Source organism: Penicillium cinerascens (genome assembly GCF_028974065.1).
Source record: "Penicillium cinerascens strain IBT 15544 chromosome Unknown contig_1_segment0_segment0, whole genome shotgun sequence".
Lineage (NCBI taxonomy): Eukaryota > Fungi > Ascomycota > Eurotiomycetes > Eurotiales > Aspergillaceae > Penicillium > Penicillium cinerascens.
Genome location: NW_026695287.1, coordinates 3,345,035 through 3,368,885, shown reverse-complemented (window position 1 = coordinate 3,368,885; position 23,851 = coordinate 3,345,035). Strand labels below are relative to the sequence as shown.

The window sequence follows — 23,851 nt, the reverse complement described above, 5'->3', positions numbered from 1 at the left end:
CTGAGGCTTCCGATTTTGCGCTCAGATCGAATCCCTCTGCGCATGGCTTCCATTGACGCAACGCGTGGCTGAACCATCAAAGGCAACTTCTCTGTCGAGCCTCAAGATGAATCACCATCTGCCCACGATGCACCACGGGCAGCCGCCGATGCCCCCATCGAGACGGCAGCAAGATTTTGCATACAACCCGGGTCCTCCCAACATGCGCTCTCCCCCGTATATGGGTTACCCACCGCACATGAACGCACCCATCAACGGACATATGCCTCCTGCGTTTTCACCACAGCAATTCCCTCCTTCCCCGTGGTACCCTCCTGCGGCGCCATACGGTCATATGCAAATGCCCCCTCGACACTACCAACCTGCCCCGTATGGACCGATGATTGTCTCATCCTATCCTCACTCACAGCCTATCATGGCGCCCAACCACCTCCCCCCTCCCACTATACCGATGCAACCACGAACATCAACTCCGTTGCAGCCGACCATGTCTCCATCGCTTCAAGCACCTCCCCTTCAACCTGAAATGCCGGACCACCCTATTCTTCCTGTCCAGCCTCAGCACTACCCCGTCGCGTCACCGCCACCACGATGGGAGCCCAAGGTAATCCCAGAGTCAAAGCCCGCTTTTGTTGCACCCGTAAGTCCTATTCCAAACTGGACTGATAACTTTATCCTGCATGTGATCTGACTTTAAATTTAGGTTCCCTGGCTTTCTGTCCCTGAACTGCCTTTCCCAGCTCGAGCTCTACGCGGATGCCGAAAGACCCGAGCCATGCCGGCATCTGTTGAGTTTCCCAAGAAGGATGGTCAGTGGATCATTGGTGAAAAGAAGGGGGAGGTCGATGAAGTCACACCGGAGGAAGCAGCTGCGCAAGCTGCGTCAGAGCCCCAAACACCTACTGGCTCCGTTCCTCCGTCTGATACAAACTCCACCCATCCTACCACTCCCTCCTCAACTGCGAAACTCCCGTCTCAGCCGAATGATTCACGACCTGCTATTCCTCTGGCCCCTGTTGTCCCAGTACTCCCGAGTGTTCCTGGAGCACCTCGCCATCATACCAAAAATAGTGCCAGTACTTCCTCAGAAACGCCCAGGTCGACTACAATCGCTGCTATCGAGGATGGCTCGGAGGAAGTTACTACCGTTGAAACTCCCAAGCCAGCGGGTCCGAAGTCCTGGGCTGGATTGTTCGGCACAAAGCAGGCCGGTCGCCAAGCTGCGCCTACTGCTTCGGCCGAGCCGAATCCAATGGCTGTGCAGAAGAACGAAACCCTTGCAGATGTCCTCAGCAGCCTTGGTGAAGATGTCACCCAGTACAGTGACAAAATTGGCTTCCTCGAGCCTCGGGGTCTGGTTAACACTGGCAATATGTGCTACATGAACTCCGTCCTGCAAATCCTTGTCTCTTGTGTTCCTTTCCATCAGTTCCTTGACTATGTTGGTCGCCGTGCTTCGCATAGCTTCCACAGCGATATGCCTTTGGTCGATGCCTTGATCATGTTCATGAGAGAGTTCCGTGTCATCGACGCTGCGACTTCGGAAGAGCAGTTGAAAATGCGACTGAAGCCTAATGAGCTGGAGCAGTATGGCGAGGCATTTGTTCCCGAGTTTGTTTATGAGATGATTCGACAGTTGCCGCGTTTCAGAGACATGCGGCGTGGACACCAACAAGACGCTCAAGAATTTTTGGGCTTCCTCCTTGAGGAGCTGCATGAAGAGTGTGATCGTGCTGCCAAGCACGCTTCCAAGTCTAAAAATGCACAGGATGAGGGCGATGGGGCTGTTGATGGGTGGCTCGAGGTTGGCCACAAGCAAAAGGCAGCGGTGACTCAATCCTCAGGGGCTATTTCCACCGAGTCGCCAGTCACAAGGATCTTCGGAGGCAAGCTGCGATCGGAGTTCAAAGTGCCAGGCAATAAGACCTCTGTCACCATGGAACCCTATCAACCTCTGCAGCTGGACATCGGAGCACCTGATGTCCACAACATCATCGATGCGCTGAAGCGACTTACCAAGCCCGAGAGTATCCAAGGAGACTTCAACCCGTCGCGTGGCCCTAACGTCACTGCTACCAAGCAAATCTTCATTGAGACGTTGCCCCCGGTTCTCATCCTTCACCTCAAGCGCTTCCAGTATGACAGCTTGACTGGAGCAACCCAGAAAATTTGGAAGAAGGTCGGATACCCGCTTGATTTGGAGATTCCACGCGAGGTTTTCCCCGCCCATCAACGCAATGCCATGGCGGCCCAGGGTGGTCTTCCCAAGTACCGTCTCATGGGTGTCATTTACCACCACGGAAAGAACGCTAGCGGTGGTCATTATACAGTGGACGTCAGACGCCAAGATGGTCGTGAGTGGATTCGTCTGGATGATACTGTTATCCGCCGGGTCCGCAGCGAAGATGTTGCGGAGGCTGGCGGCGAGGAGGATCCCAAGGTGCTTGCAGCAGCTCTTGAGCAGCACAAGCAGGACAAGACTCCTCGCAGCAACATCTTTGACCATATTGATCAGGACGACATGGAATCCACTGACAGCGAAAAGGGCTGGAGCCAGGTCAACGGAAATGGCTCTGGCGGACATGCGAGCAAGAAGTCCGTCAATGGAGTGACTCCCTCGCCTCAAACCTCGTCTGGAATTCGCACTCCGCTTGGCAGATATGGCAGTCGGGACAACCGAGTCGCCTATCTGCTGTTCTACCAGCGCATGGCCTGAGCTTCTTTTATACGAGACGCTCACTTATTGATCTCATCAAACCACATCACCTCTCAAGCCTTCCTACTAGGCTGATCGAATACCTGAATAATTTCCCCTTTCCGACATTTTCTATTTCGACTGCATCATACCCCTAGTGACACAAGAACGCTGTCACTTTCTTTGACCCCTTGCATTTCCTTTGCACTTGCAGGTTCTTTGACTATCTCTGCTTTCATCGAGTACATATCGCATCCTGGCTAGCTTTGTGACCTACACATATCTATATGTGCCAACGGCTTGCCCATGCACACTGGGACGTTGGCTGGCATACTTGGACCAGAGAAACAGGCTTGGGTATAGCGGACCCTTGGCTCCTGACTCTGTGGTTCCATCCAATCAGCGCCCCACCGGCTATTGAACTTTCATCTACAGTGTCCTTGACACTACGCTCTCGAACACCCCTCTTCTATCAACTCCTACCTCATCACATATTCCTTCTGCTTTTATCCTGTGTTCTTACGATTCCCGGACTTGAACATTCCCCTGTTATCTTGAGCATCACTTGCCGACATTTTTTGGCCCTCCATATCTGGATTGTATCTTATCGGATGTCAAACCGGTTTATACCCATCTCCCATTTTCTCATGGATAAATCCCCGGGGTGTTTTCGTGTGCAGAGCGAGGCATTGCGGTGTGATCTGATGGTTACTTTTGAATATTTCTCTGTACTTTGCTGAATTATTATGACGTGTGGCGTGGATGGGGGATCTATGACGACGTCATGAATTTCCTTCTGTTCTTTATTGCCATAGACTGCGGTGGTTGAGGCGCAGTGGTGGTGGCTGCGGTGGCTGTTGCTTTGGTGGGAGATGTTACGATGGCGTTGAGTTGTGTTGGTGGGGTGGTTACTGGTCTGAGATGAAGTGAATGGGCAGATTATAGGAGGAGATGGAGATAAACGGTGGAAGTTGGGAAGTTGGGGAGAAAAAGCATGTCTTTTCGGAACTCAAAAAAATTTCAAAGGAAGTTTATATCAATTATTTCCCATAGTTTAACCTCGTGTCAACTAACTGGAATGTTTATACTATAATCTAGATGACGGTAAAACTGCCGCCTCGAGAAGTGATCGGCTCCCGGAGCACAGGCCGAGCAAGCTGATCAGCCTACTTGATCTCATTTTACTTCTCCAATCTTTAAGTTGATCCGACGATAACGGCACTGTTTACCTGCCTACTTCCGGCGTTCCTAGGAGCGAAGACCAGGATATAACGTATTCGCACGTTGCTATAGTAATTGTTACAGCTCCGTTACGAAGAGACAACCATCAACCAAGGTAGTAGCATTTCCAACGAAGCATCTAAGCATGGGAATGAAAGAAGGAGAGATGATGAGAGAAGATCTAAATACAAGTGGGATGCATGCGGCAGCAGGCATCGAACCAGGCATCAGGCATCACCATATGTGAATCGTCATAGTAGTGACTATAGGTGATGAGCACGGACCAAAACTGCCAAAAAAGCCACGTGACCCTTGCAGCGACCTAAGTGCCCACTTGCGATCACCTGGTTCCTCGTCATAGTACCTTGATCTCGCCCCTCTCGTACTCTCAATTGGTCGCCTCAATCTGTCTTTCAACTCGCGTGAGAATTTTATTGTCTCTACGCTATACCATTCACTCTAGAAAATGCGCGTCATTTGGGTGGAGAGTGCTGTTTGGCCAGTAATATTCAATGAACACCCTACTGTACGGTTACATCGGTGAGATGCGGACTTCTCCGTCGAAGCCCTAAATCACAGTAGTCAGGGGCGGGAGCGGGGATCGACGGCCCTTTCCGATAAAGTGGAACCAACCCACTGTGACTGGATGACTGGGGCTTGTCTAGAGCCTGGATTAGCCAATTCCTAAATTCGCCAGGTCAGATTGACCGTTGACTTGACGCCGTTAGGATCAGATTCCTTCAACCGTGAACGCTCGGGCCCATTGATACTTTCTTCATTGGTTAGCAGATATCTCGCATTTTCTTCGCAGGCATATTTTAATTCGGTTTACGTACACAGATAATCTCAATGTTGTGCATTCAGGACAATTCATACGCGCAAAGTGCCTTGGTGGGCCGTAAATGAGGGTCGTGGCTGAAGTTTAGTACGATGCACCACCTGCTTGGCCCCCATGCCGTGCTTTCGGGACACGACGGAGTACCAACAACTCTTCGATACCCTGCGTTCACCTCCTGATCTCTCACATTGGAAAGATACTCAATTCCTCTCCCGACCCACCATTGACGTCAAAAACTGATCTTTATATGACTGCGAGTTAATCAGTGCCAATGAACCGATCCACCTCGGCGAATCTGCCGCAAGTGACGCCTCTGGTGAATCCCAGCTACGGGGAGGATCCAGATCCCCCCACCATCATCAAAGGCAAGAGAAATCCTTTTGGCCCCGTCAAGGGAGAGAGCTCCCAGCGACTCAAGACAATCAGAGCGTGCGACATTTGCAAAGGGAAAAAGACTCGCTGCAGTGGGACTCGTCCATGTGAGCGTTGCCAACGACTGTCGTTGGTCTGTGAATACAAAATGACGTACTCCAGGGGACTTGGCCCACCGCCGCTGCCACCACCGCTGGAGCTGACTTCCGATGACCGGCCAGACGAGCAGCAGTACTTCAAACATGATGCAAGCTTCCCAACATCCATTCAACAGCCCGTACAGCATGAGGCTACCCATCGTGCTCCTACGAGCAGTACCGATCTCTTGACGGCGGACTTCCAGGGAGGCTACCTAGATTTGGTATCAGGAACCTCGTTCATCAACCGGGTATGTCAGCGTCTCAACCAAGACAAGACGTCCACGGGTGCCGTGAGTGTCTCGGACGGGTTCCATGGCGAACTCTCAGGCAGGCTTTCTGTCACCAAATTTAGGGACAAGCGTATTCAAGCCTCTATACGCTTGATTTCACCCTTCCTCCATTGGAGAGGGCACTGGAGATGGTCGAAACGTACTTTGAATATGCAGTTGTGACCTACCGGTTCTTGCATCGCGGTCATGTCGAGCAATGGCTTCGTCAGATCTACCAGAGCAATATTTTGACGACAAACCTGCCCACAGACCTGATGGTGGGGCGGTGCTGTATTGTGTACAGTTTTCTTGCGATTGGTACACTTTATGAGAGGCGCGCTCCCGAGTCCGGCGTAGATTATGATGAGCAGAGGTATGCCCGAAATTGGCGCATTTATTTACCAGTCCACTCGCTGATTGACTGTTGAAGCGAACGCTGATTTGCCCTGTCCAAGTGGATGTCGTCCATTGAGTCGGGCGCACCCCAGCTGGAGACAGTACAAGTGAGACTGAACCAAAGTCTCTACCTACTGGCGTCGTCCCGAGCCAGTGAGTGCTGGTTCGCGTTCGGCACCACCGTTCAGTTCTTGACCGCTCTTAACATGCACCGCAAATGGCCGTCCACTATGGTTAAGGAGGGCAAGGGCACATACATTGAACAAGAACTTTGGAAGAGAACTTTTTGGAGCGTGTGCACATTGGACAAGTATCTGAGCGTGATGTTCGGCCGGCCACGGTTGCTGCACGATGAGGACTTTGATCAAGAGCTTCCGGACGAGGTGGCGGATCCAGACTTGTTGATCAATGAGCCGAGCATGCGATCTGGAGTGGCGGATGATGTGATGATTGCATCCGTACTGCATTACCGGTCTGTCTCTGACTTGAATCGTTGGTTCGAAAAGAAAACCAATCCCAGTTAACAATTAGCAGACTCTCACAGGTGCTGGCAGACATTTCAAGGAAGTTGTACACCCTCAATCCGCCCAGAGGGTCCCCTTTTGAGGCGGCTATCCTGTTAACCCTCGAGTTAGAACGATGGAAGGAGACCGCAGCCCCATTGATGGATCGCTAGCGATTTCAAATCCAGCAGCTCGCCTACTTCCACGCGATTATTTACGTCACGCGGTTGTTTCTCTTAAATGACTGGAAGGATATCAGCTAATCGAGCGTCGCCACCTATGTTCATAAATGTATCGGGGCCGCCGAGGATATCATGACTATTATTAACGGACTCGCCAGCCAAAAGACTCTCATTCATGGGTTTTGGTTTACCCATTACGTGTGTTTCTGTGCCGTTACTGTGGTGTACATCCACATTATCAAACAGTATCAAGCTTCATCGACGGGCGCTCCACCGAACAAGAAGGTGGAAAACAGCAGCCAGCTGCAATATCTGTTCAGCCTCGCAGAGACCTGCCAACAGCATCTGAGGAAGGCCACCTCCCGGAGTAGTCCCAACCGTCGCTACGGCATTATTCTGGAGCAGTTGCGCCTGGAGGTCCACCGACAAGTCGTCTCCAGTCTCCGACCAGGCGCTCAAGTGGAGACAGAAGATGACAGCCATAAGGACCTTTCCAAAGCAGACAGTTTTCTTCCGCCTAGCTTCGATCCCACCCCCGTTACCGCCGTCTCCCCGAAGCCGCATAACATGGCATTCGATGCATTGCCAGCCGACCTCTTTGCCTCTCATCTTGTGGACGACTCAATCAAGTTATACGATAGTTTTGGTTTCCCGGATAACTCCGATACTTCGGCCTGGTGGGTACAACTAGACTCCTGGGTAAGCTTGATTATCATTCATGCTTGTTATATGAAGCAAGCTGACTTGATTTAGGCTTACACCGATCTTTCTGAGGAACCTTCTATCTTCCGGTTTTAGAGCATATTACGGTCTTGCAATAGATTTCGTATTGATATCGTGAAATTATTGATCTGGGCCTCCAGAATACATCCTTAGGCGACCTAGTTCTACGTCGATCGTGACTATTCAGCCTTGTAGAGGGGAGAATCAAAAGCTATCCCTATGTCACTTGAGAATCTAGATAATAAATCAATGGGTGCATGAAGTTCTGTCTATATCAGGTCTAGCTTTTTCCAGATATGATTAGTATCCTCGTCTTGTATTTATTTCTCTTCCTTTCTGCTCCATAGCCCGTAGAAGAGCTGACAATGAATCTATTTGTAATCTCTGCTACTCATTCACAACTTACCATACTCAAATTCTGATTTATATAAGTTACATAAAACATTATAAGAACTCATCCACGTCACAAATTGAATTTTGGATTGGGAGTCTCAAAGACATTCTGAATTCGGAGACCCCCTCGTCAACGAGGCGCCTGCAAAGCTAGACGTCCAATATTAGGTCAAATTCATAAGTAAGTGAATAGCCTTGAATTGATTGGTTGGTTGGTTGAGCGCCAGTAATAAATTTTCGAATTATTGATGGTTTTACTAAGGAGTATATTGCAAAGCGCAGTAAAAACAGTGTCATCATTTCCGGCAGTGGCCCTTCTTTTCCCTCTAGTCAAGGGCTTGCCTCGCTCAAATGTAGGTGTGTAATTAACCTGACTACATCTCTCTATATAAATTCATATCCAATATCACCTTTCAGCTCTCCACTTCTGCTAACCATTCCTCCTCTCACGAGGAATTGTCATTCAAATGTTCGAAGATCATATTCCACGGCTCCAGCCACGAATCTAGCCAGCGAAGCTACCAGTGACAAAGACCTTCTCGCGCTTCATTAGCAAGCCACAGACCAAGCAAATGGCTCCCGCAGCAATAATGGGGACGTAGGCCAGCTGGATCGCCCTGGTGATACCATGAATTGCCGCGGCATAATCCTCGGAACTTGCAGAGCGGAGAAGCTGGCTTCCTACGCCCGAGATTGCATTCGAGATCTCATCCTCACTGGTTAGGGGGAACACCTGCTGCAGGGCCTGTTGCGCGAAGTTCACGAACAGGGCACCGGAGATGCCCGTGCCAAATACGATTCCCATCATCTGTCCGACCGTCATGAAGCCCACGCAGAAGGGGATCTCCTCAGGCTTGACCTTCATCTGTGCGATCGCGAAGCCGGCCTGGCAGAAACAGCCCACGCCAGTGCCCATGATGATAGTGTAGCCGTAGATTTTGGCATCGGAGGTATGTTCGTCCACGGTGTCTGTTTTGTAGCGAGGCTCGTTAGGGTGTGTTTCGTGGTAGATGGAGAGTGTGTGCGAAGGAGGACTTACAGAGGAGGATACCGCGATTAACTCGAGAGCAGCTCCGAAAATGTACCAGGGGTAGTAGTAGCCGGTCTTGCCCATGAAATGACCATTGATCATGTTGAAGGCGACCAGGAACCGAATGAAGGGTAGGAGATGGACGGAGGTCTGAATGGCTGTGCTTCCGCGGGTAAATTGGTAGTAAATGGGCAAATAGTAGATGCCGATGAAGCTGCCGAACGTCGCCAACACTGTAGGTAGTTAGACTTTGCGCCATTCTTGTGCAATAAATGTGGGGAGTACTCACTCATAGTGAAGAAGAGAACGATCAAGGTACGGCTCTTCCAGAAATGCATGGGGAACATGCGATTCTCGAAGCTGGTTCCCAGTTTGAATGTTTGTTGCACCAGAAACAGGATCAACAGGACACCGGCACCCACAAAGAGACCAATGCTGTTCGAGCTGCTCCAGTTCCACAGAACGCCGCCGAAGTTCATGGCCATAATCGAGCATAGAAGGGTACCAATGGACAGTAGCGCCCCAATGTAGTCGATCTGGCCAAACCGCTCACCATATTTCAAACAAACCATTGGACCGTACTTATTGTGCCATGTCTTGTAGGTCTTCCATATACCATTCATGGATGTCTGATGTATGTTTCCCAGAATTGGCAGCCGAAAAGGGCCTGGAAGACAAAGCCAAAGAGGGGTTTCAGAGCCGAGTGACTACGCAGTAGTGAAGGAAAATGAAGAACGAGACTTTTATATACCGTGTGGTTATACCAGCTGCCAACTTGGCCAAGGCTGAAATGTATCCTTCAAGGGGAAACCTCCCAAGTATTCATTCAAAAGACCCATATTTTGGTACTGTGCGGGTACAAATTTCCTAAAAAAAATAAAAGATTTTCGAATATGTATATTTGAAAGCCATCTAGCACCCTCCATTGAAGACCACGGTAATAACTTAAAGGCTTTCTGCCACCACGGTGAAAAAGCACGGCGTATGATGTAGTTCAAAGAGCGATGTTTGTTGGAATATATATATCATCACTATTCCTGAAAGACTGACACCGTCACGAAGTTGAAAATGATCGCGGTAGCACACAATTAGTTGTGTTGCATACGATCGTCTTTTCTTAAAGCTTATAAATGGCTCATAGTGCATAGTTAGTAGATACCAAATCCCGATTAGACAGCGTCAAACCCCGGAATGCGGGTCAAGACCTTACGATCCTCACCCGAACACGCAACGGGTTAGCGCGGGTTTTGGCGCAAGGTAATCCCGATCAAAATAGGTCAAGGATTGACACCAAAAATCTGAACTTTTGAAGTGGTGTAGGGAAGATGCTGAAGATTTGCTGTGCAACGGTTTTCATCAAAATTCCATGTTTCAACGCAACTTTTTAGCCGCCTGAGATTGATGCAAAATTGGTTGAATGCGTGATTTTCATGATTTATAGGTCTGGGCCAATGTTCTTTTTTTGCTCCTTCCTGCTTGGTTAGCTCTTCAAGAGCAAAATTTGCAGTAAGGCGGGCTCGCTCACATGGTCGACTGCGTGTTTTGGACTGGGTAAATTCATAGTTCTGAATACGGCCCCCTGCATTGGCTGGGGGCCGAAACCATGCAGCTTCTCGAAATAAATATGGAACGTGCAGACCAGGTAAGTCCTGCCCGAATGCCAAGCAATTATCTAAGGTAACCATACCTGTACTGTCCTGAAGTTCAACGATATTTGGAAGTTGGTTTTGTGGTTGAATGAATACTCTACTATGTGCGTTATGATGTGCCGTATTTTCGCCCAACGCAAACAAAATTCCACTCTTACTAGTGAGAATCAAGGGAAAGCCTTGGGTATGTTGAGACGGCTCATCGCTGAGAGCATACTGCATGATGGATGATAATAGTGATTTGGAGTGAAAAGCGGTTAGTAAATTCCCAAAGGTGTTAGAACATATTATGCTAGAATTTGTTGTTAGTGAAGATGCAGTTTTAGGACAAGTGCAGATTTAGACTCATCGGTATATGCGAGTTCATTTACCTTGAGGCTAGCTTGGGGGTTCGAGCGGCATTTGCAAGAAAATATTATATTGCAACTGGGCCCCTGGCTATCTATTACGTGTAGACCTGTCATTGGCGTAGTGCCTAAATTACGTTCATTTGAATGGCTTGGCCGGGGTCGGTTCTATAAATTCATCATCGTCATACTCCTGTGTGCTAAAGGCTTGACTTCGTTTCACAAACTCTCGAGTTCTCATCAGATTTATAATCGTCTCATATCCTGATTATCTATTCCAAGATGGTCACAAATGAGGTCAGAACTACCTTCTCGGTTAAAGGTAAGAATTCCGGGTTTACTTCCTCAGTCCGTCCTTTTGACTCGAATTTTCATTCAAAAAGAGGGTCTTTCCTTGCCAGAGGATCAAGAATATCAGTTCCCAGTGAACTACGCCTATGACTACCTAAACGGGGGAATTTGATACCTCTCGCTTCCCTGTCTGAAGCTGAATGACCATTTGCAGTCTAAAAGGTTCCTTCGAATGGGCCAGCAAGGCAATCTGGACGATATTCACCGAAGTGAACACGCAATCAATATCTTTCCCCCTCAGGCGGGACTCCCATGGGCAACTGGAATCCTCTCATGTCGCCAAAACAAGTATTGGCAACTGACTCTTGATACAACGAGGGTATTCCTTGCGCATTTCGCTGCCGATGAGGCAACTCCGCAGATCTCCAAATCTGGGAAATCAATTTCTCAAATCTCACGTGAGGAATTGGGCCCCAGAATGGAAGAGGGATGGGCCAAATTTCCCTGTTATATGTTTTCGGAGGGGGATAGACAACGTACAAGGCTTCTTGCAGCGGTAAATGTGTTCATCTTCGTTTTTGACGGTAAGTTTAATTACGGATATTCCGGTACACAGCTGGGTTTGTATATTGACTTTAATAATCCACTAGACTTTTGGGAGATGAACTCTATCGACTCAGTGAGTGAATAAATGTTCTTTTGTTAAGTGATAACCCTTCTGACTGTCGAATGGAATTAGTTCGCAGGCGTAAATGATGACTTTATCGCTCGCATGGAATCAGGATTCTCACATACGAATGAGCCTAGATCCTTTCTCAAGTTGTTGATTGACCAAGTAATTTTGGATATCAGAGAGCTCGATTCCATCTCCGGAAACAACGCCGGTCAAGAGATGATTGATCTCATGATACGTTTCTTTAAGAGGCCACCCCCACCAGAGCAATACAAGAACCTGGAGGAGTTCTTGACATACCGACACGAGGATGCTGCGATCCCGTAAGTAACCTATAAGTTGCTGTCGACTTTTCTTAAATATCTTTTTGAACCTAAAGATTGTGGCTGATGCATCTACAGACATGTATTGGGCTGTACCAAGTTTGGTCTTAACTCCTCCGTAGACCTCAACAGTCCACGTCTAGCGAGATATATTCGCCTGATGAAAGACCACATTTCTATCGCGAATGATCTGGGGTCGTGGGAAAAGGAGAAAAAGGCTTTTGAATCGAAGAAAGTTATGTATATGATCAACGTGGTGAGCGTCATTAAAGACCTGCTAAGATTGCGAACTGATCACGCAGCTGTGGCCATGACGCAGTCTCTTCAGTTCCAAATTGAGACAGAAATAGACGTTGAGATTGAGCGACTGATAACTGAGGATGCTCTAACAGGCGAGGAATGGCGCTTCGTTGATGCTACCTTGCATGTCATGAGTGGGAATGTTTTTGTTTCGACAGTCATGTCGCGATATGGGGGCGAGGAGTTCAGACTCAAATAGAATATACTTAGATAGTATTTTGATCTGTCTATCTTTCGGCTTTTTGATAATCCTGACAGACCTCCAAAAATAAGACGGGAAAACCAGTAAAAATGCACAAAGTAACATCGCCCGACGCGTATTCGACTATCTTGCTTCAGTGACACCGGGCTTCACTCGAGTTCGCTCAGCGTGGGATGTTGTTCATTTTGAGAGCCAGGACGTGCCCATGATTCCAGGGCCTATCAAATCCGCCGTGGTAGCTGCCGCATTGCACGGAATGTAAGGAGTTATGGGAATGAAATCCTCGAGCCTGGTGATGGATAGCCAAAGTTGGGAAACGCTGTGACTGGGACACAGAAGTAGATATTGAATACGATCATCTATTCTCTGATATTCGAGAACACGACAAAAGCCAAGAAAACCTGGGCAACGAGCGCACGATATTGCCACTATATTTCTAATCCGAGTGCCTAACAAAGCATAATATTCCGGTATCCCGAAAAGCCAAGACTTAGTCTAAGAAGAGTAGATAAGTCGATCAAGTCATCCAATTCAGCCAGCTTAGACATGGCCGCGCCCGACTAGCTACTCTATCTGGGAAAATACTTCTACCACTACGATAAACAATACGAAAATAAAACATGTCATTCAAATCCGCTGTCCATTATCATGATAGTACATCCGGTTTCTAACGTACGTTCCGAGGTCTCAAGCATGAAAAGCCACGCCCTCATGCCCATCCACACCATCAGCCTCTTCCACAAACTCGAATCCCAGGGCGCGCCAGTTCAGCTCCTTACGCCAGTGAAGTCCATAGTACAGACGCTCATCTTCTGTATCGGTGGCCACGACAGACTCATTGTGAGCAGACTCTTCGTCAGTGGTGGGACCCACAGGCTCGGATGCAAGACCACCGCTCTTCATTCGTCCAGAGCGCGGGAAGATTACGGCGCGGAAGCGGGACAGGAGAATTCCCATTGAGCAGCAGAGGCAGGGTTCGTGGGACATGTAAACATCTAGGTCGGTGCAGAGGTAGCCGCCTTGGGCGCGGGTGCGGATTCGGGAGGATGGGGGTATTGTTGAGTCAGAGAAGGGGTCAGAGGGCCATTCGGGGGCGTTGGTGCGTGCGGCGATTATTGGGTCGGCGAGGGCGGTTGTTGAAGGGGGAGGGGCAGGGAGGGGTGCAGATGAGATAGACTGAGGATCCGTATCGTCGCTGATTTCTACCTGTGTAGCACGGATCTCGGGGTTGGGTTCTTCGTGCTTCCTCTTCTTCGGCGAGGAAGGCTCAGGAGGAGGGTGTGCAGACGGCGTGTCGGCGTCATACAAGAAGTAAGACTCGAGAGGACTGAGCTGAGTCGACAGTTGCGGATCTGTCGCAACGATAGCCGGAGGAGTGAGCGATTCCATGGCAGCCTCATGGACCGCATCTTCCCGGCGACGGCGGGCAACAAGCTCCGTAGCACGCATCAAGGCGTGGAGATCAGGGCCACCCTCTAGGTCAGCGTCGTACGTTGTGCTGGCCGGGTTGGGCACGAGACCGGGGTGGAGGTCTTTCTGTGAAGGAGCACCAGCCTCGCCCCGGCCGTATCTAGCATCGCCACCGACTGCGACCACAGCTTCCATCCATCGGTCCCTAGGGTTCCAATCTGCGCCCCAGGAGATAGCGTCAATATGAGTCTCAATGGCTGGGTCGACGATCACTGCACCGACGCCGCGGCCATGGCCAGATTGCTCTGCCTCTTCGGCGACTTTGCGCGCAAGTGAGAGGTAGTACCCTGCCTGTGTGCTGATATGTTCCTGAGCGCGGTTTAGGACCTGGGGAGGCGGTGCGATGGTTGCGCGCGGGGCCGCAGCGTTGAAGACCACAGGCCAAAGATTGTTGCTCCAATTTTCGGCTTGGGTAATGTTGAATGGGGGTTGGATGGGGACTTTGGTAGGGATCAGGTTGATCTTCGGAGTCGTGAGCTCGGGAGAAGATGCATCTGAAGGGGTATTTCTTGCTGAGGGAGAAGAGGCGGGTGCGAATGGGGCGAGCACTGCTTGCACCTGATCGAGGTCCGGGACTGGAGGTGAGATCAGCACGAAGATTGTCTGTGCTGGTGTCTTTGAGAATGATCGATCCTCCTCAATTGCGGCTTTGAGTGGTGCCGGGAGATTCTCCCGCTTAGAGAATCGTCGCAGGTGGCCCAGGGAGAGGGCGGGGTCGCGGGGGAAGGCCGAGTCGAGAGCCCTAGAGGAGGAAACAGATTAGTTATTTGCGTTATAGATAGTTCGGCGTGGTGACCATACTTGACAACTTTAGACGCAGCTTTGACATTGACCTCGGCGGCGTAGGCATCGGCTGTAGACTATGAGCTTTTTGTCGCATGCAACGAGTGGACGTGGCCCAAGATGAGGGACATACCAAATTCCTCAGGCGGCCGGGTCTCTTGAACCGTCCGGATAGGAATTACTTCTCCCTGCAGAGGCCGCAGAGCCTCAATAGCTTGCTTGAGCTGCATTCTGGTGGCGTGAAGTTGGGGTCTTGCCTCGACGCAGGGGGAATATTCCAGGTGGGTGTGGGTGGAAAAGGACTGAAATTAATGAGCGCGCAGCATGGCCAGACACAAGCCGAACGTCAACACAGCAAACACCGCGAGCGTAGACAACAGCGCGTGACGCAACGAAGTTAAGATTTCAGTCCCGCTGATGCCCTAACCCCCGCACCCTATGCCCTAACTGCCCGATATGGAAAAGGCTGTCGCTCTCCCGACACTACTTGCGGATCGTTGTCATCACATCTACACTAACATCTACAGGCACAAAAAGATTAAAAATCATGGAATTTGTGAAATTTCATTAATAAATAGCACGTAATCCCATAAGGTATCAAAACGCCGGATCAATCCGCTGAAAATCGCTGAAATCATGATAGAAATCACCGCCTGGCGGATGTATGCTAAGATATATCACTCTCAGGTACCGGGCCATCTCACGGGTATTTTCCCGATAGATCTCGGACGCGGTCCGTCCGTCCAACAACGCCTTGGATGCAAAGATAATGGTTCATTAAGATCGCGCTGCGAGGGTCGGCGGAGGGTGGTCGATCAAGAAAGATATCTCCAAGGATAACCAGAGGCCAGCACAAGTTAAGCCTGGAAGAATTGAAGAACTGCGGGGAGATGTGGTGACAAGGTGCACAATTACCCCGTAACCATCCTGCTATGAGGGAGTGGCTGCAGAGGTGATTGGAGCGCTGTCATCGACGGGGGTGCGATCGATCTCATAGCCATCACATCGTTCAATGAGGCTTTTGTAGTAATCCACCAGGACTTCCGGCTGTGGTACGATGCGCCATTGGGTACGGAATAAGAACTCCAGCTCCAACATGGCCAACTCGGTCATGCTGATTCCGCCTACGCGTGCATACGTCTTGTTGGTCCAGAAGCTATCACTGAGTCCTTTGCTGGCGACAGTTGCGCTGGTGATCAGGAAACGGTGGATGGTCAGACTGGAGACGGTGAAGGCAGGGTAGAGGGCGCAGAGACGATCGATGTAATAGACCATGGAGAGGAGAATCGGGGGCGAGAGGGTGGCGTGCGTCGTCAGGCGCTGCATGTAATCCTGCACGGAGATTCGGGGAGGCGATCGAGAGTGAAAGCGGGTCAGGCGGCCCTGGTTCAGAGGGATCTTGTCGTTGAAGTGGATCAGTTCCAGGAGCATGCTGGAAATCAGCACGACCAGATCACGGGTATCAACGTCCTCGTACTGGGCGGGCAGGATCTTGACGTCGGCCTTGGAGGATCGTAGGCGCTTGGCCTGCGAGGGTTGCGCATCCTGCACCAGCGTCGCATCAGGCGCGTGGTGGTCAGTCTGACTGTTGCGCTTGTTGGACACCGGAGTGTCCGGGGCGGGCATGGAGGAAGAGGCGGAGGAAGCGGGCGGCGGGATCGCGGCAGCGCTTGCGGTCGTCGGCGCAGCGGGAGGAGTGGAGGAATTGGCCAACGCCTCTCCAGGAGTAAGAGTGACACTGGCAGCCGTTGCTGCAGAGGTGCGTCGCCGAAGATCTGCAGGAGAGACAGGAGAGGCAGGATCGACGGTATGGCGGTTCAAGGCCGAGCGGAGCTCCTCAATAGCCAAGCGCGACGAGCGTGGGCTATTGAATTGTGGAGCAGACTCATAGTGAGCCCCCGTCTGGCGAGGAGAGCGCATTGCCGCCTGGGAAGGCGAGGGGGAGGAAGCTAACATGGCTTAGCGGCCGCAAGGAGGAATGCTGGTATTTGGGTGAAAGCCGCTCGGAGTGCCGGATAGCACCACGTGGGCGCACGAGTCAACGGGGGCTGGCGCTGTGCTTCGATGGCGCTGGCGCACGGCCTCATTCTCGCTCAGATTAAGGGGGGCGATAGAGGAGACCGGGGGATCGAGATCGGATCCTGGGGTCTCTAACACAACGTGGAGGTATCAACCCCATCTAATACTGAAGAAGAAAGATGAAAGAGAGGGGAGAAAACAGATGGAAAATCCTGTTTGGCGATGAGGTAATTTATTACATCCGATACACATGGTTCCGCCTCTGCCAATGTTGCCCGGTTTCTACTCCGTACAGATCTTTGCCAGGCTCCATCGGGTTCCGGCAGTCTCCAACGGGCGTTCAATCGGCGATCAACGTGTACGCTGACTGGTTGGCACGGGTTGGAGGCGCCGCCTCTGACGTTACGTGACAATACGCGAAGCTAGGCGTTGGCATCAGCTGATCGGGTAGGACGGTGGCGTGCACGTGATTTGCGCCTCCGGGGTTCCCCGTGCCCCTGATTTGCGCGTTTTTCTCCTGTCGACGCCCCTGATACCCGGCAGAATGGCCCCCCTACCTAGATTGACCGCCCTGCTGTGAATAGCAGCCGCAGGCTATTTGGAACAAATATGATACATAAAAAGCTATCTAGAAAAATTGGGTTACAAAGAGCCGAAAGGCGAAGTAGAATTGAGTTTTTAGGCCCACTTTTATATCTTGGCTGCCTGCACTGACACCTCAGGCAGAATATTTATGCCTCAGGTGACAATTTATACCTGAGGCATCAGGCTACGTAACTGCCAGCTCATCCGAGTGCGGAGTCAGATCGGAGAGCTATACTGCGGCGATCTGATATCTGAGATATGCACCAAGTAAGGCCTTGCCGTGAGATTGACCAACGAGGCAACGCTGACCGGATATACAGGTAGTTGTCTGTCATTGAATTCCATGTTCTCGTTGTACACGCGACCCCTCTCCGCAACTCGCTGAATCCGGACTGGTGCACCGGCCGCATCCCGGTCCTGCCATCCTCAGGGCTTTATTGAATCACAACCCAAACGAGTCGCGCGACATCCCGATCCAGCTCCGAGAACCGATTCACATCATTGACTTTGTTCTTTCCGATCTTGCGCTTTATTGGAGACCCTCCCGTCGGGAGGCGGTGGTCCTCGGACAATGACACGAGCCGCTGCTCCACCGATACTCTTGCAGCTGCGCAGCTCGGAGTCCGTCTCCGAGCAGGTGGTTTCCCTGCGGACTCTCAAGAATGAGTTGATCGGTCATGATCAGCGCAAGGAAGCCTATGTGGCCGGAGGGATCATTCCTGCGCTGGCACAAGTGCTTGCACTGCGTCGGCCGGGGAAAGCTGCAGCTGCAGAGTCAAACGGATCCGCAATAAGCCAGGCTAGATCTTACCAATCTTCAGAAGAATCTGAGGCCTGTCTCCAGGCAATTCTCATTGTTGGAAGTTTGGCACAAGGTACGTTTTCCAACTGATGCTTCCACATATCAGCATCTGACCGTATCAAACCAGGTGGCCCAACCTTCCTTGCTCCAATCTTCGCCAGCGACATTATTCCAACTCTCCTAACTATCCTATCTTCTCCGGATTGCCCGTCGACCTTCTCTCTTCCGATTCTTCGACTCCTGAACACAATTGCTGACAGATTGCCCTTGCAGAGTCAAGAGCAATGGCCTCGAGACACCCGCCTGGCAGACATGGTCTTGTCGCCGGAGAACATCGGCGCTTTGAGACGGATTGTGGCCCAAGAGTACAGCACTACGCGCAGCCAGACCTGCATTGAACTAGCAGCTTCCTTGATTGGGAAGTTATGCACGGAAGAGATTCATAAGACGGATTTGGCGGAATGTGGGGTACTGGATGCTCTAGCTGTCAAAATTGCCTCCTTCGTCGTGGCCCAAGGCTTCGTTCTACCTGGCGCCGAGGATCATCTGCAGGAGCCGGGTGCATTGGGGGATATCCCACCACCTGCCCCAGCATCTGCGCGGCTAGCACCCATTCTTCGTGCCGTGACGGTGATTATTGAACAGTCCAAGTGGAGAGCTGAGCATTTCCTCTCCTCTCCAGGAATTGTGACCGTTTTCCCGAAACAGGTCCCTGGGTTTGCTTCCGTTGATATCAAGAAAGGCCCCTGGGGGTCTACCTACTTCTCGGGATCTGCAGTGCCGCGCCACCACGGTGGAAACCCAGTCGATAGCCTGCTACCCTCGGTGCCTCTTGCGCACGTCAAATCATCCCCCAGCTCGGCCAACTTTCCACCTCTTGGCAACGCAGGCTCACAACGCCGTAGCAGCCACTCTTTCCCAACACCGTTTTCGCTGGCCGAAACACCTGCTCCGGAAGAAGATGAAAACTCGATTGTGCCATGGCTGCTGTGCATTATTCGCTCGGAAGGTGGCATGGTGCGACTGATGGCTGCTCGTCTGGTGACAGTCCTCTTCCGCCTGGGACTCGCGAAAAAGCACCGTGTTCCTATGTTCAGTTACCTGCTCGTTCCAATCCTCATTCGGATGCTGGACAAGGACTTTCAATTGCCGCAAGAGAACGGTACCAGTGAAGATGGGCTTATCACGGCGACTCAGCACTTGAAGGAGGAGGCCCCGGCTGTGCTCGCCAACTTGGTGATGGATGACCAAGAGCTACAGAGGCATGCGGTGGAAGGAAGTGCGCTCAAGCGACTATCGCAACTTCTCAAGGAGACCTACAATCCGGTTCCAGAAAGCTCCCGGCCGATGTGGTACCCGGAGGGAGACAGCCCAGCCCTTGATCCTGAGTCAATGGCGCCTGAGTGCCGGCTCGGACCACCTGGGTACTCTCCCATATTGTGCCATGTTATGCGATACCGTGAAAGTATTCTGAAGGCCCTGGCGGCCCTGGTGCCGTTCAAAGATGAATATCGCAAAGCGGTCTGTGAGAACGGTGTGGTTCCTTACATCATTGACTCCCTCAAGCCACGACCAAGTGATGCACCGGCTGATGCCGTGTTGATGCCCAAGAACACAGCTGCCGACGGTAATCCAACTCCGACACTCTTGGCTGCCTGTGGCGCAGCTCGGATGTTGACGCGATCGGTTAGCGTCTTGAGGACCAGTCTCATTGATGCTGGAGTCGCTCAGCCGCTGTTCGTACTGATTCGGCACCACGACCTTGAAGTGCAGATTGCGGCTACGGCAGCGATTTGTAACTTGGCGTTGGATTTCAGTCCCATGAAAGAGGCAAGTCGGCTTGTATTTCTTTTGATATCAAACTTACTCTAACTCTATCCAGGCAATCATCTCAGCCGACATCATTCCAACGCTGTGCGAGCATGCTCAGTCATCCAACACCAAGCTGAGAATTGAATCATTATGGGCGCTCAAGCATGTTGTTTACAACACACCAAACGACATCAAAATGAAAGTCGTCGAGGCACTGGGTCCCTCGTGGATCCGCCAGGTCATCACCCAAGACCCAGTCATCGCCTTGACCAGACGTGGAATGGAAGATGAAGCAGACCAAGCCTCGGGAATTGCCATGGGTCGGGTCAATTCTGCTGGCGAACAGGTTGACATCCTCAACCCCATGGAGGACGTCGGTGAGCCGTCAGAAGATTTCAAAATGACCGATACCATGCCACCATCGAAGATGAGCCTGGACATGTTCCTCCCAGACGCAAGGCGTCGACGTAGATTAGTTCTACATGGCAACTTGGAACAGTCCACCCAGTCTCGCCAAGACGACATCGCCGTCCAAGAACAGACCTTCGACTTGTTGCGCAACATCATTTGCGGCGGGGGCGCAAACGAGATGATCGACTATCTCTTCAAGGAACTTGGAGAAACCGAGCTACTGGATGCGCTAGCCAACAAACTGCGCCCGCGCACAATCCAACTCCAGCACCGCCGCGAATCTCCCACTCTGTCTCTGAGCGTGCCCAATGAGATCCTGATCTCGGCCAGTGCAATGATCATCCACATAGCCGCAGGTCTTCCGCGGCACCGAGCAGTACTCATGTCCCACGATAATTTACTGCGATCGCTCACGAACTACTTCAATCACTCCCACCGGGATGTGCGAGCCAACTGCGTCTGGGTGGTGATTAACCTGATCTACGAAGAGGACCAGAGCGACCACGAGGGATGCCGGGCACGAGCCTCGAGACTCAAAACACTCGGGGTCACTGACAAGTTGGCTAGTCTCCAAGATGACTCGGATCTGGATATCAAGGAGCGCACCAAGACGGCAGTGCATCTGCTGAACTCGCTGTTGGCGCCATAGTATGGGGATATGATTTTGCGTGTCGTGTGTGAATTGGGCGGGGCGTCTTTATTTGAAATGAATGTGCATAAGCCATGTCCGGGTTCGACCATAATTTCAAAACGACTGTTTAGATAGCGAGTCTCGCATCTTCACACTCCTTTAGATCTCCTCCACTCTCCTCACCCTCTAGTCCCACCGAAGCTCCTTATCGGAGCTTATCGCCAAAATGGTGGAGAAATAACGTCACAGGCCCGCGAACAATCCTGTTAAGCTCACATCCCTATATATGAATAAAACACACTTCTAAATCCAACACACTTTTCCAGCACAAAAGAACCAAACCAAAATGTCCCCTGTTCCAGAAGCCATCCTCCGCGCCCTCTCCCTGCCAGATCCATCCAAAGTCCAACTCTCCGGCCTAGGCTCCGGCTTCACAAGCACAGGCGCAATCCGCGCGCAAGTCCCAAGCAAAAACGGAACCCCAGAAGAACGGCGCTACTTCGTGAAAACCTCCGCAAATGGCCAAGTCGCTTCAGAAATGTTCCGAGGCGAATACATATCCCTAAACGCAATCGCCTCCTCCGTGCCCGGCTTCTGTCCGCGCGCTTTAGCCTGGGGCGCCGTCGACGAAGAAAGCAGCAAACCAAAGAACTTCTTTCTGGTAACCGAGTTCCTTGATCTCGGTGGTGCGATGGGTCGGAGTAGCGGCGACGAAACTACACCCACGAGCTTGGCGCATCGTCTGGGCAAATTACATACTACACCTGCGCCTGCGGATCCGGAGACGGGACGGCGCAGATTCGGGTTCCCTGTTCCGACGTTCTGTGGTGATACGAAACAACCTAACAAGTTTCATGATAGCTGGGCCGATTTCTACGCGAATGAGCGTCTACTTACTATTCTCGCGACGAGTGAGAAGCGGAATGGGCGCGACGCGGGCTTGCGGGAGCTCGTTGAGAAGACGGCGGGTCAAGTTGTGCCGCGATTGCTCGGTGATGATCATCTAGGATATAACTCGCGCGGCGAAGGGGAGGGAATTGTTCCTGTGGTCGTGCATGGGGATCTATGGGGTGGGAACGCAGATCGGGGCAGAATTGTGGGTAATGGAGGTGATGAGAAGCCTGGAGACGTGGTTTATGATGCCTGTGCAGTTTATGGGCATAGTGAGTTTGAGTTGGGCATCATGCATATGTTTGGTGGGTTTGGGTCGAGGTTTTTCGAACAGTATCATCGTATTGTGCCGAAGACTGAGCCTGTGGAGGAGTATGATGATCGGGTGCGATTGTATGAGCTGTGAGTTTCCCCTGCGCTAGACCTGGGTTGTTTGTGTTGGAAAGGAATGGCGGGCTAATTGGGTTCTAGGTATCATCATTTGAATCATCATGCTATCTTTGGCGGTGGGTATCGCTCGGGCGCGATGTCGATTATGCAGAAATTGGTAAGGAAATACGGGGATGGGAAGTAAATGCCAAATTAGACTAGAGTGCATATGCAGCCATAGTCAAGTATTCCAAAATTCAAGGTTTGTACACTGAATGTTGATTTACAAGCAAATGATGTCACGTCAAGCTCGCGGAGATATCTACAATGGTTCTCCACCTGGGCTTTGTTTCCAACACTTCAAGTTTCCCACATCTTCCCCTCCCACTTAGTCCGATCACGACTAAAATGCCCGCTCATCCAGACGCTAATCTTCATCCCGAGGCAACGGGTACCGCCAAGGCATTGGTTGAGAAGCACAGTGCAGAGCAACCGTTGAAGTTGTATGCGGGGTGGTTCTGTCCGTGAGTAACACCAGCACAATGATTTTCGCCCATGTTAACCCGCCACAGATTTGGTGCGTCCAAGAACAACATTAAACTCATACATGCAGACAAACTAACCGCCGTCAAGTCCAGCGAGTCTGGCTCGCTCTAGAAGAGAAACAGATCCCCTACGAATACATTGAGGTCAATCCATACAACAAACCAGACTCACTACTGTCTCTCAACCCACGCGGTCTAGTCCCAACCCTCTCATGCCCAACAAAGCCGAATCCCCAACCACTTTACGAATCCACCGTTATCCTGGAATACCTGGAAGAAGCATACCCCACACACAGTCCGAGTTTCCTCCCAAAAGACCCATACGAGCGCGCCCGCGCCCGCACCTGGATTGACTACGTAACCTCTCGCATCATTCCATCATTCCACCGATTCCTGCAGTACCAGCCGGAAGGAACCGCTTCAAACGACCCGGGATTAGACCAGGCCCGGCAGGATTTTCTAACCCACCTAAAGGCATGGACAATGGAGATGCACCCTGAGGGCCCATTCTTCCTTGGTTCAGAGCTATCTTTGCCGGATCTTGTGCTGGCACCGTGGGCTGTGCGGTTGTGGGTGTTTGACGAGTTTAAGGATGAGGTTGGTATTCCGGCTGATGGAGCTGGTGGGGCGGATGAGGGAGTGTGGAAGAGATTTAGGAAGTGGTTTAGTGCTATCGAGAGTCGAAAGAGTGTGAGGGAGACGACGAGTGAGACGGAGTTTTATTTGCCTATTTACAAGCGGTATGCGGATAATGTTGCGCAGAGTGAATTGGCCAAGGCTACTCGGTCGGGACGGGGTGTTCCGTGAACTACCATTATTCAGCCTTTTGCTATCGATTTGAGTATCTTATCTTATTGATTATAATTTATTTTTCATTTCTCTTCGATATCAAAGGTGTTTGAACGATCATGACCTACTTCGTTTCTATACATCCGGATCAACTAATCTCCGCCTATCACACGTGATCCCTTATCGATATCGAAACC

At 51.1% G+C, this 23,851-nt stretch overlaps 9 protein-coding genes across 9 annotated transcripts; 6 read left to right on the top strand and 3 right to left on the bottom strand.

Annotated features, from left to right (window-relative positions):
* Positions 1-106: 106 nt before the first annotated feature.
* N7498_002799 (mRNA-binding ubiquitin-specific protease UBP3) lies at positions 107-2,716 on the top strand (the record flags this gene model as incomplete). The annotated part of the gene is made up of 2 exons (XM_058449861.1): positions 107-640; positions 704-2,716. The coding sequence occupies 2 exons, from the start codon at positions 107-109 to the stop codon at positions 2,714-2,716; spliced, it is 2,547 nt and encodes an 848-aa protein (XP_058312205.1).
* Positions 2,717-5,025: 2,309 nt separating this feature from the next.
* On the top strand, positions 5,026-7,414 carry N7498_002798 (fungal specific transcription factor domain-containing protein; the record flags this gene model as incomplete). Its single annotated transcript, XM_058449860.1, has 6 exons — positions 5,026-5,183; positions 5,289-5,556; positions 5,619-5,908; positions 6,056-6,403; positions 6,775-7,315; positions 7,370-7,414. 6 exons carry the CDS (start codon positions 5,026-5,028, stop codon positions 7,412-7,414), a joined length of 1,650 nt encoding a protein of 549 aa, XP_058312204.1.
* An 823-nt stretch (positions 7,415-8,237) lies between these two features.
* N7498_002797 (major facilitator superfamily domain-containing protein) lies at positions 8,238-9,385 on the bottom strand (the record flags this gene model as incomplete). The annotated part of the gene is made up of 2 exons (XM_058449859.1): positions 8,238-8,995; positions 9,052-9,385. The coding sequence occupies 2 exons, from the start codon at positions 9,383-9,385 to the stop codon at positions 8,238-8,240; spliced, it is 1,092 nt and encodes a 363-aa protein (XP_058312203.1).
* A 1,896-nt stretch (positions 9,386-11,281) lies between these two features.
* N7498_002796 (terpene synthase family protein) lies at positions 11,282-12,544 on the top strand (the record flags this gene model as incomplete). The annotated part of the gene is made up of 4 exons (XM_058449858.1): positions 11,282-11,633; positions 11,700-11,728; positions 11,789-12,045; positions 12,124-12,544. The coding sequence occupies 4 exons, from the start codon at positions 11,282-11,284 to the stop codon at positions 12,542-12,544; spliced, it is 1,059 nt and encodes a 352-aa protein (XP_058312202.1).
* Positions 12,545-13,234: 690 nt separating this feature from the next.
* N7498_002795 (putative tRNA-specific adenosine-34 deaminase subunit Tad3) lies at positions 13,235-15,030 on the bottom strand (the record flags this gene model as incomplete). The annotated part of the gene is made up of 3 exons (XM_058449857.1): positions 13,235-14,759; positions 14,819-14,870; positions 14,934-15,030. 3 exons carry the CDS (start codon positions 15,028-15,030, stop codon positions 13,235-13,237), a joined length of 1,674 nt encoding a protein of 557 aa, XP_058312201.1.
* Positions 15,031-15,730: 700 nt separating this feature from the next.
* Positions 15,731-16,756, bottom strand: phoB (regulatory cyclin phoB; the record flags this gene model as incomplete). The annotated part of the gene is made up of 1 exon (XM_058449856.1): positions 15,731-16,756. One exon carries the CDS (start codon positions 16,754-16,756, stop codon positions 15,731-15,733), a length of 1,026 nt encoding a protein of 341 aa, XP_058312200.1.
* A 1,219-nt stretch (positions 16,757-17,975) lies between these two features.
* Positions 17,976-21,078, top strand: N7498_002793 (armadillo repeat protein; the record flags this gene model as incomplete). The annotated part of the gene is made up of 3 exons (XM_058449855.1): positions 17,976-18,279; positions 18,334-20,036; positions 20,089-21,078. 3 exons carry the CDS (start codon positions 17,976-17,978, stop codon positions 21,076-21,078), a joined length of 2,997 nt encoding a protein of 998 aa, XP_058312199.1.
* Positions 21,079-21,406: 328 nt separating this feature from the next.
* On the top strand, positions 21,407-22,357 carry N7498_002792 (putative fructosamine-3-kinase; the record flags this gene model as incomplete). The annotated part of the gene is made up of 1 exon (XM_058449854.1): positions 21,407-22,357. One exon carries the CDS (start codon positions 21,407-21,409, stop codon positions 22,355-22,357), a length of 951 nt encoding a protein of 316 aa, XP_058312198.1.
* Positions 22,358-22,728: 371 nt separating this feature from the next.
* Positions 22,729-23,672, top strand: N7498_002791 (uncharacterized protein; the record flags this gene model as incomplete). Its single annotated transcript, XM_058449853.1, has 3 exons — positions 22,729-22,844; positions 22,893-22,897; positions 22,954-23,672. The coding sequence occupies 3 exons, from the start codon at positions 22,729-22,731 to the stop codon at positions 23,670-23,672; spliced, it is 840 nt and encodes a 279-aa protein (XP_058312197.1).
* Positions 23,673-23,851: the final 179 nt, after the last annotated feature.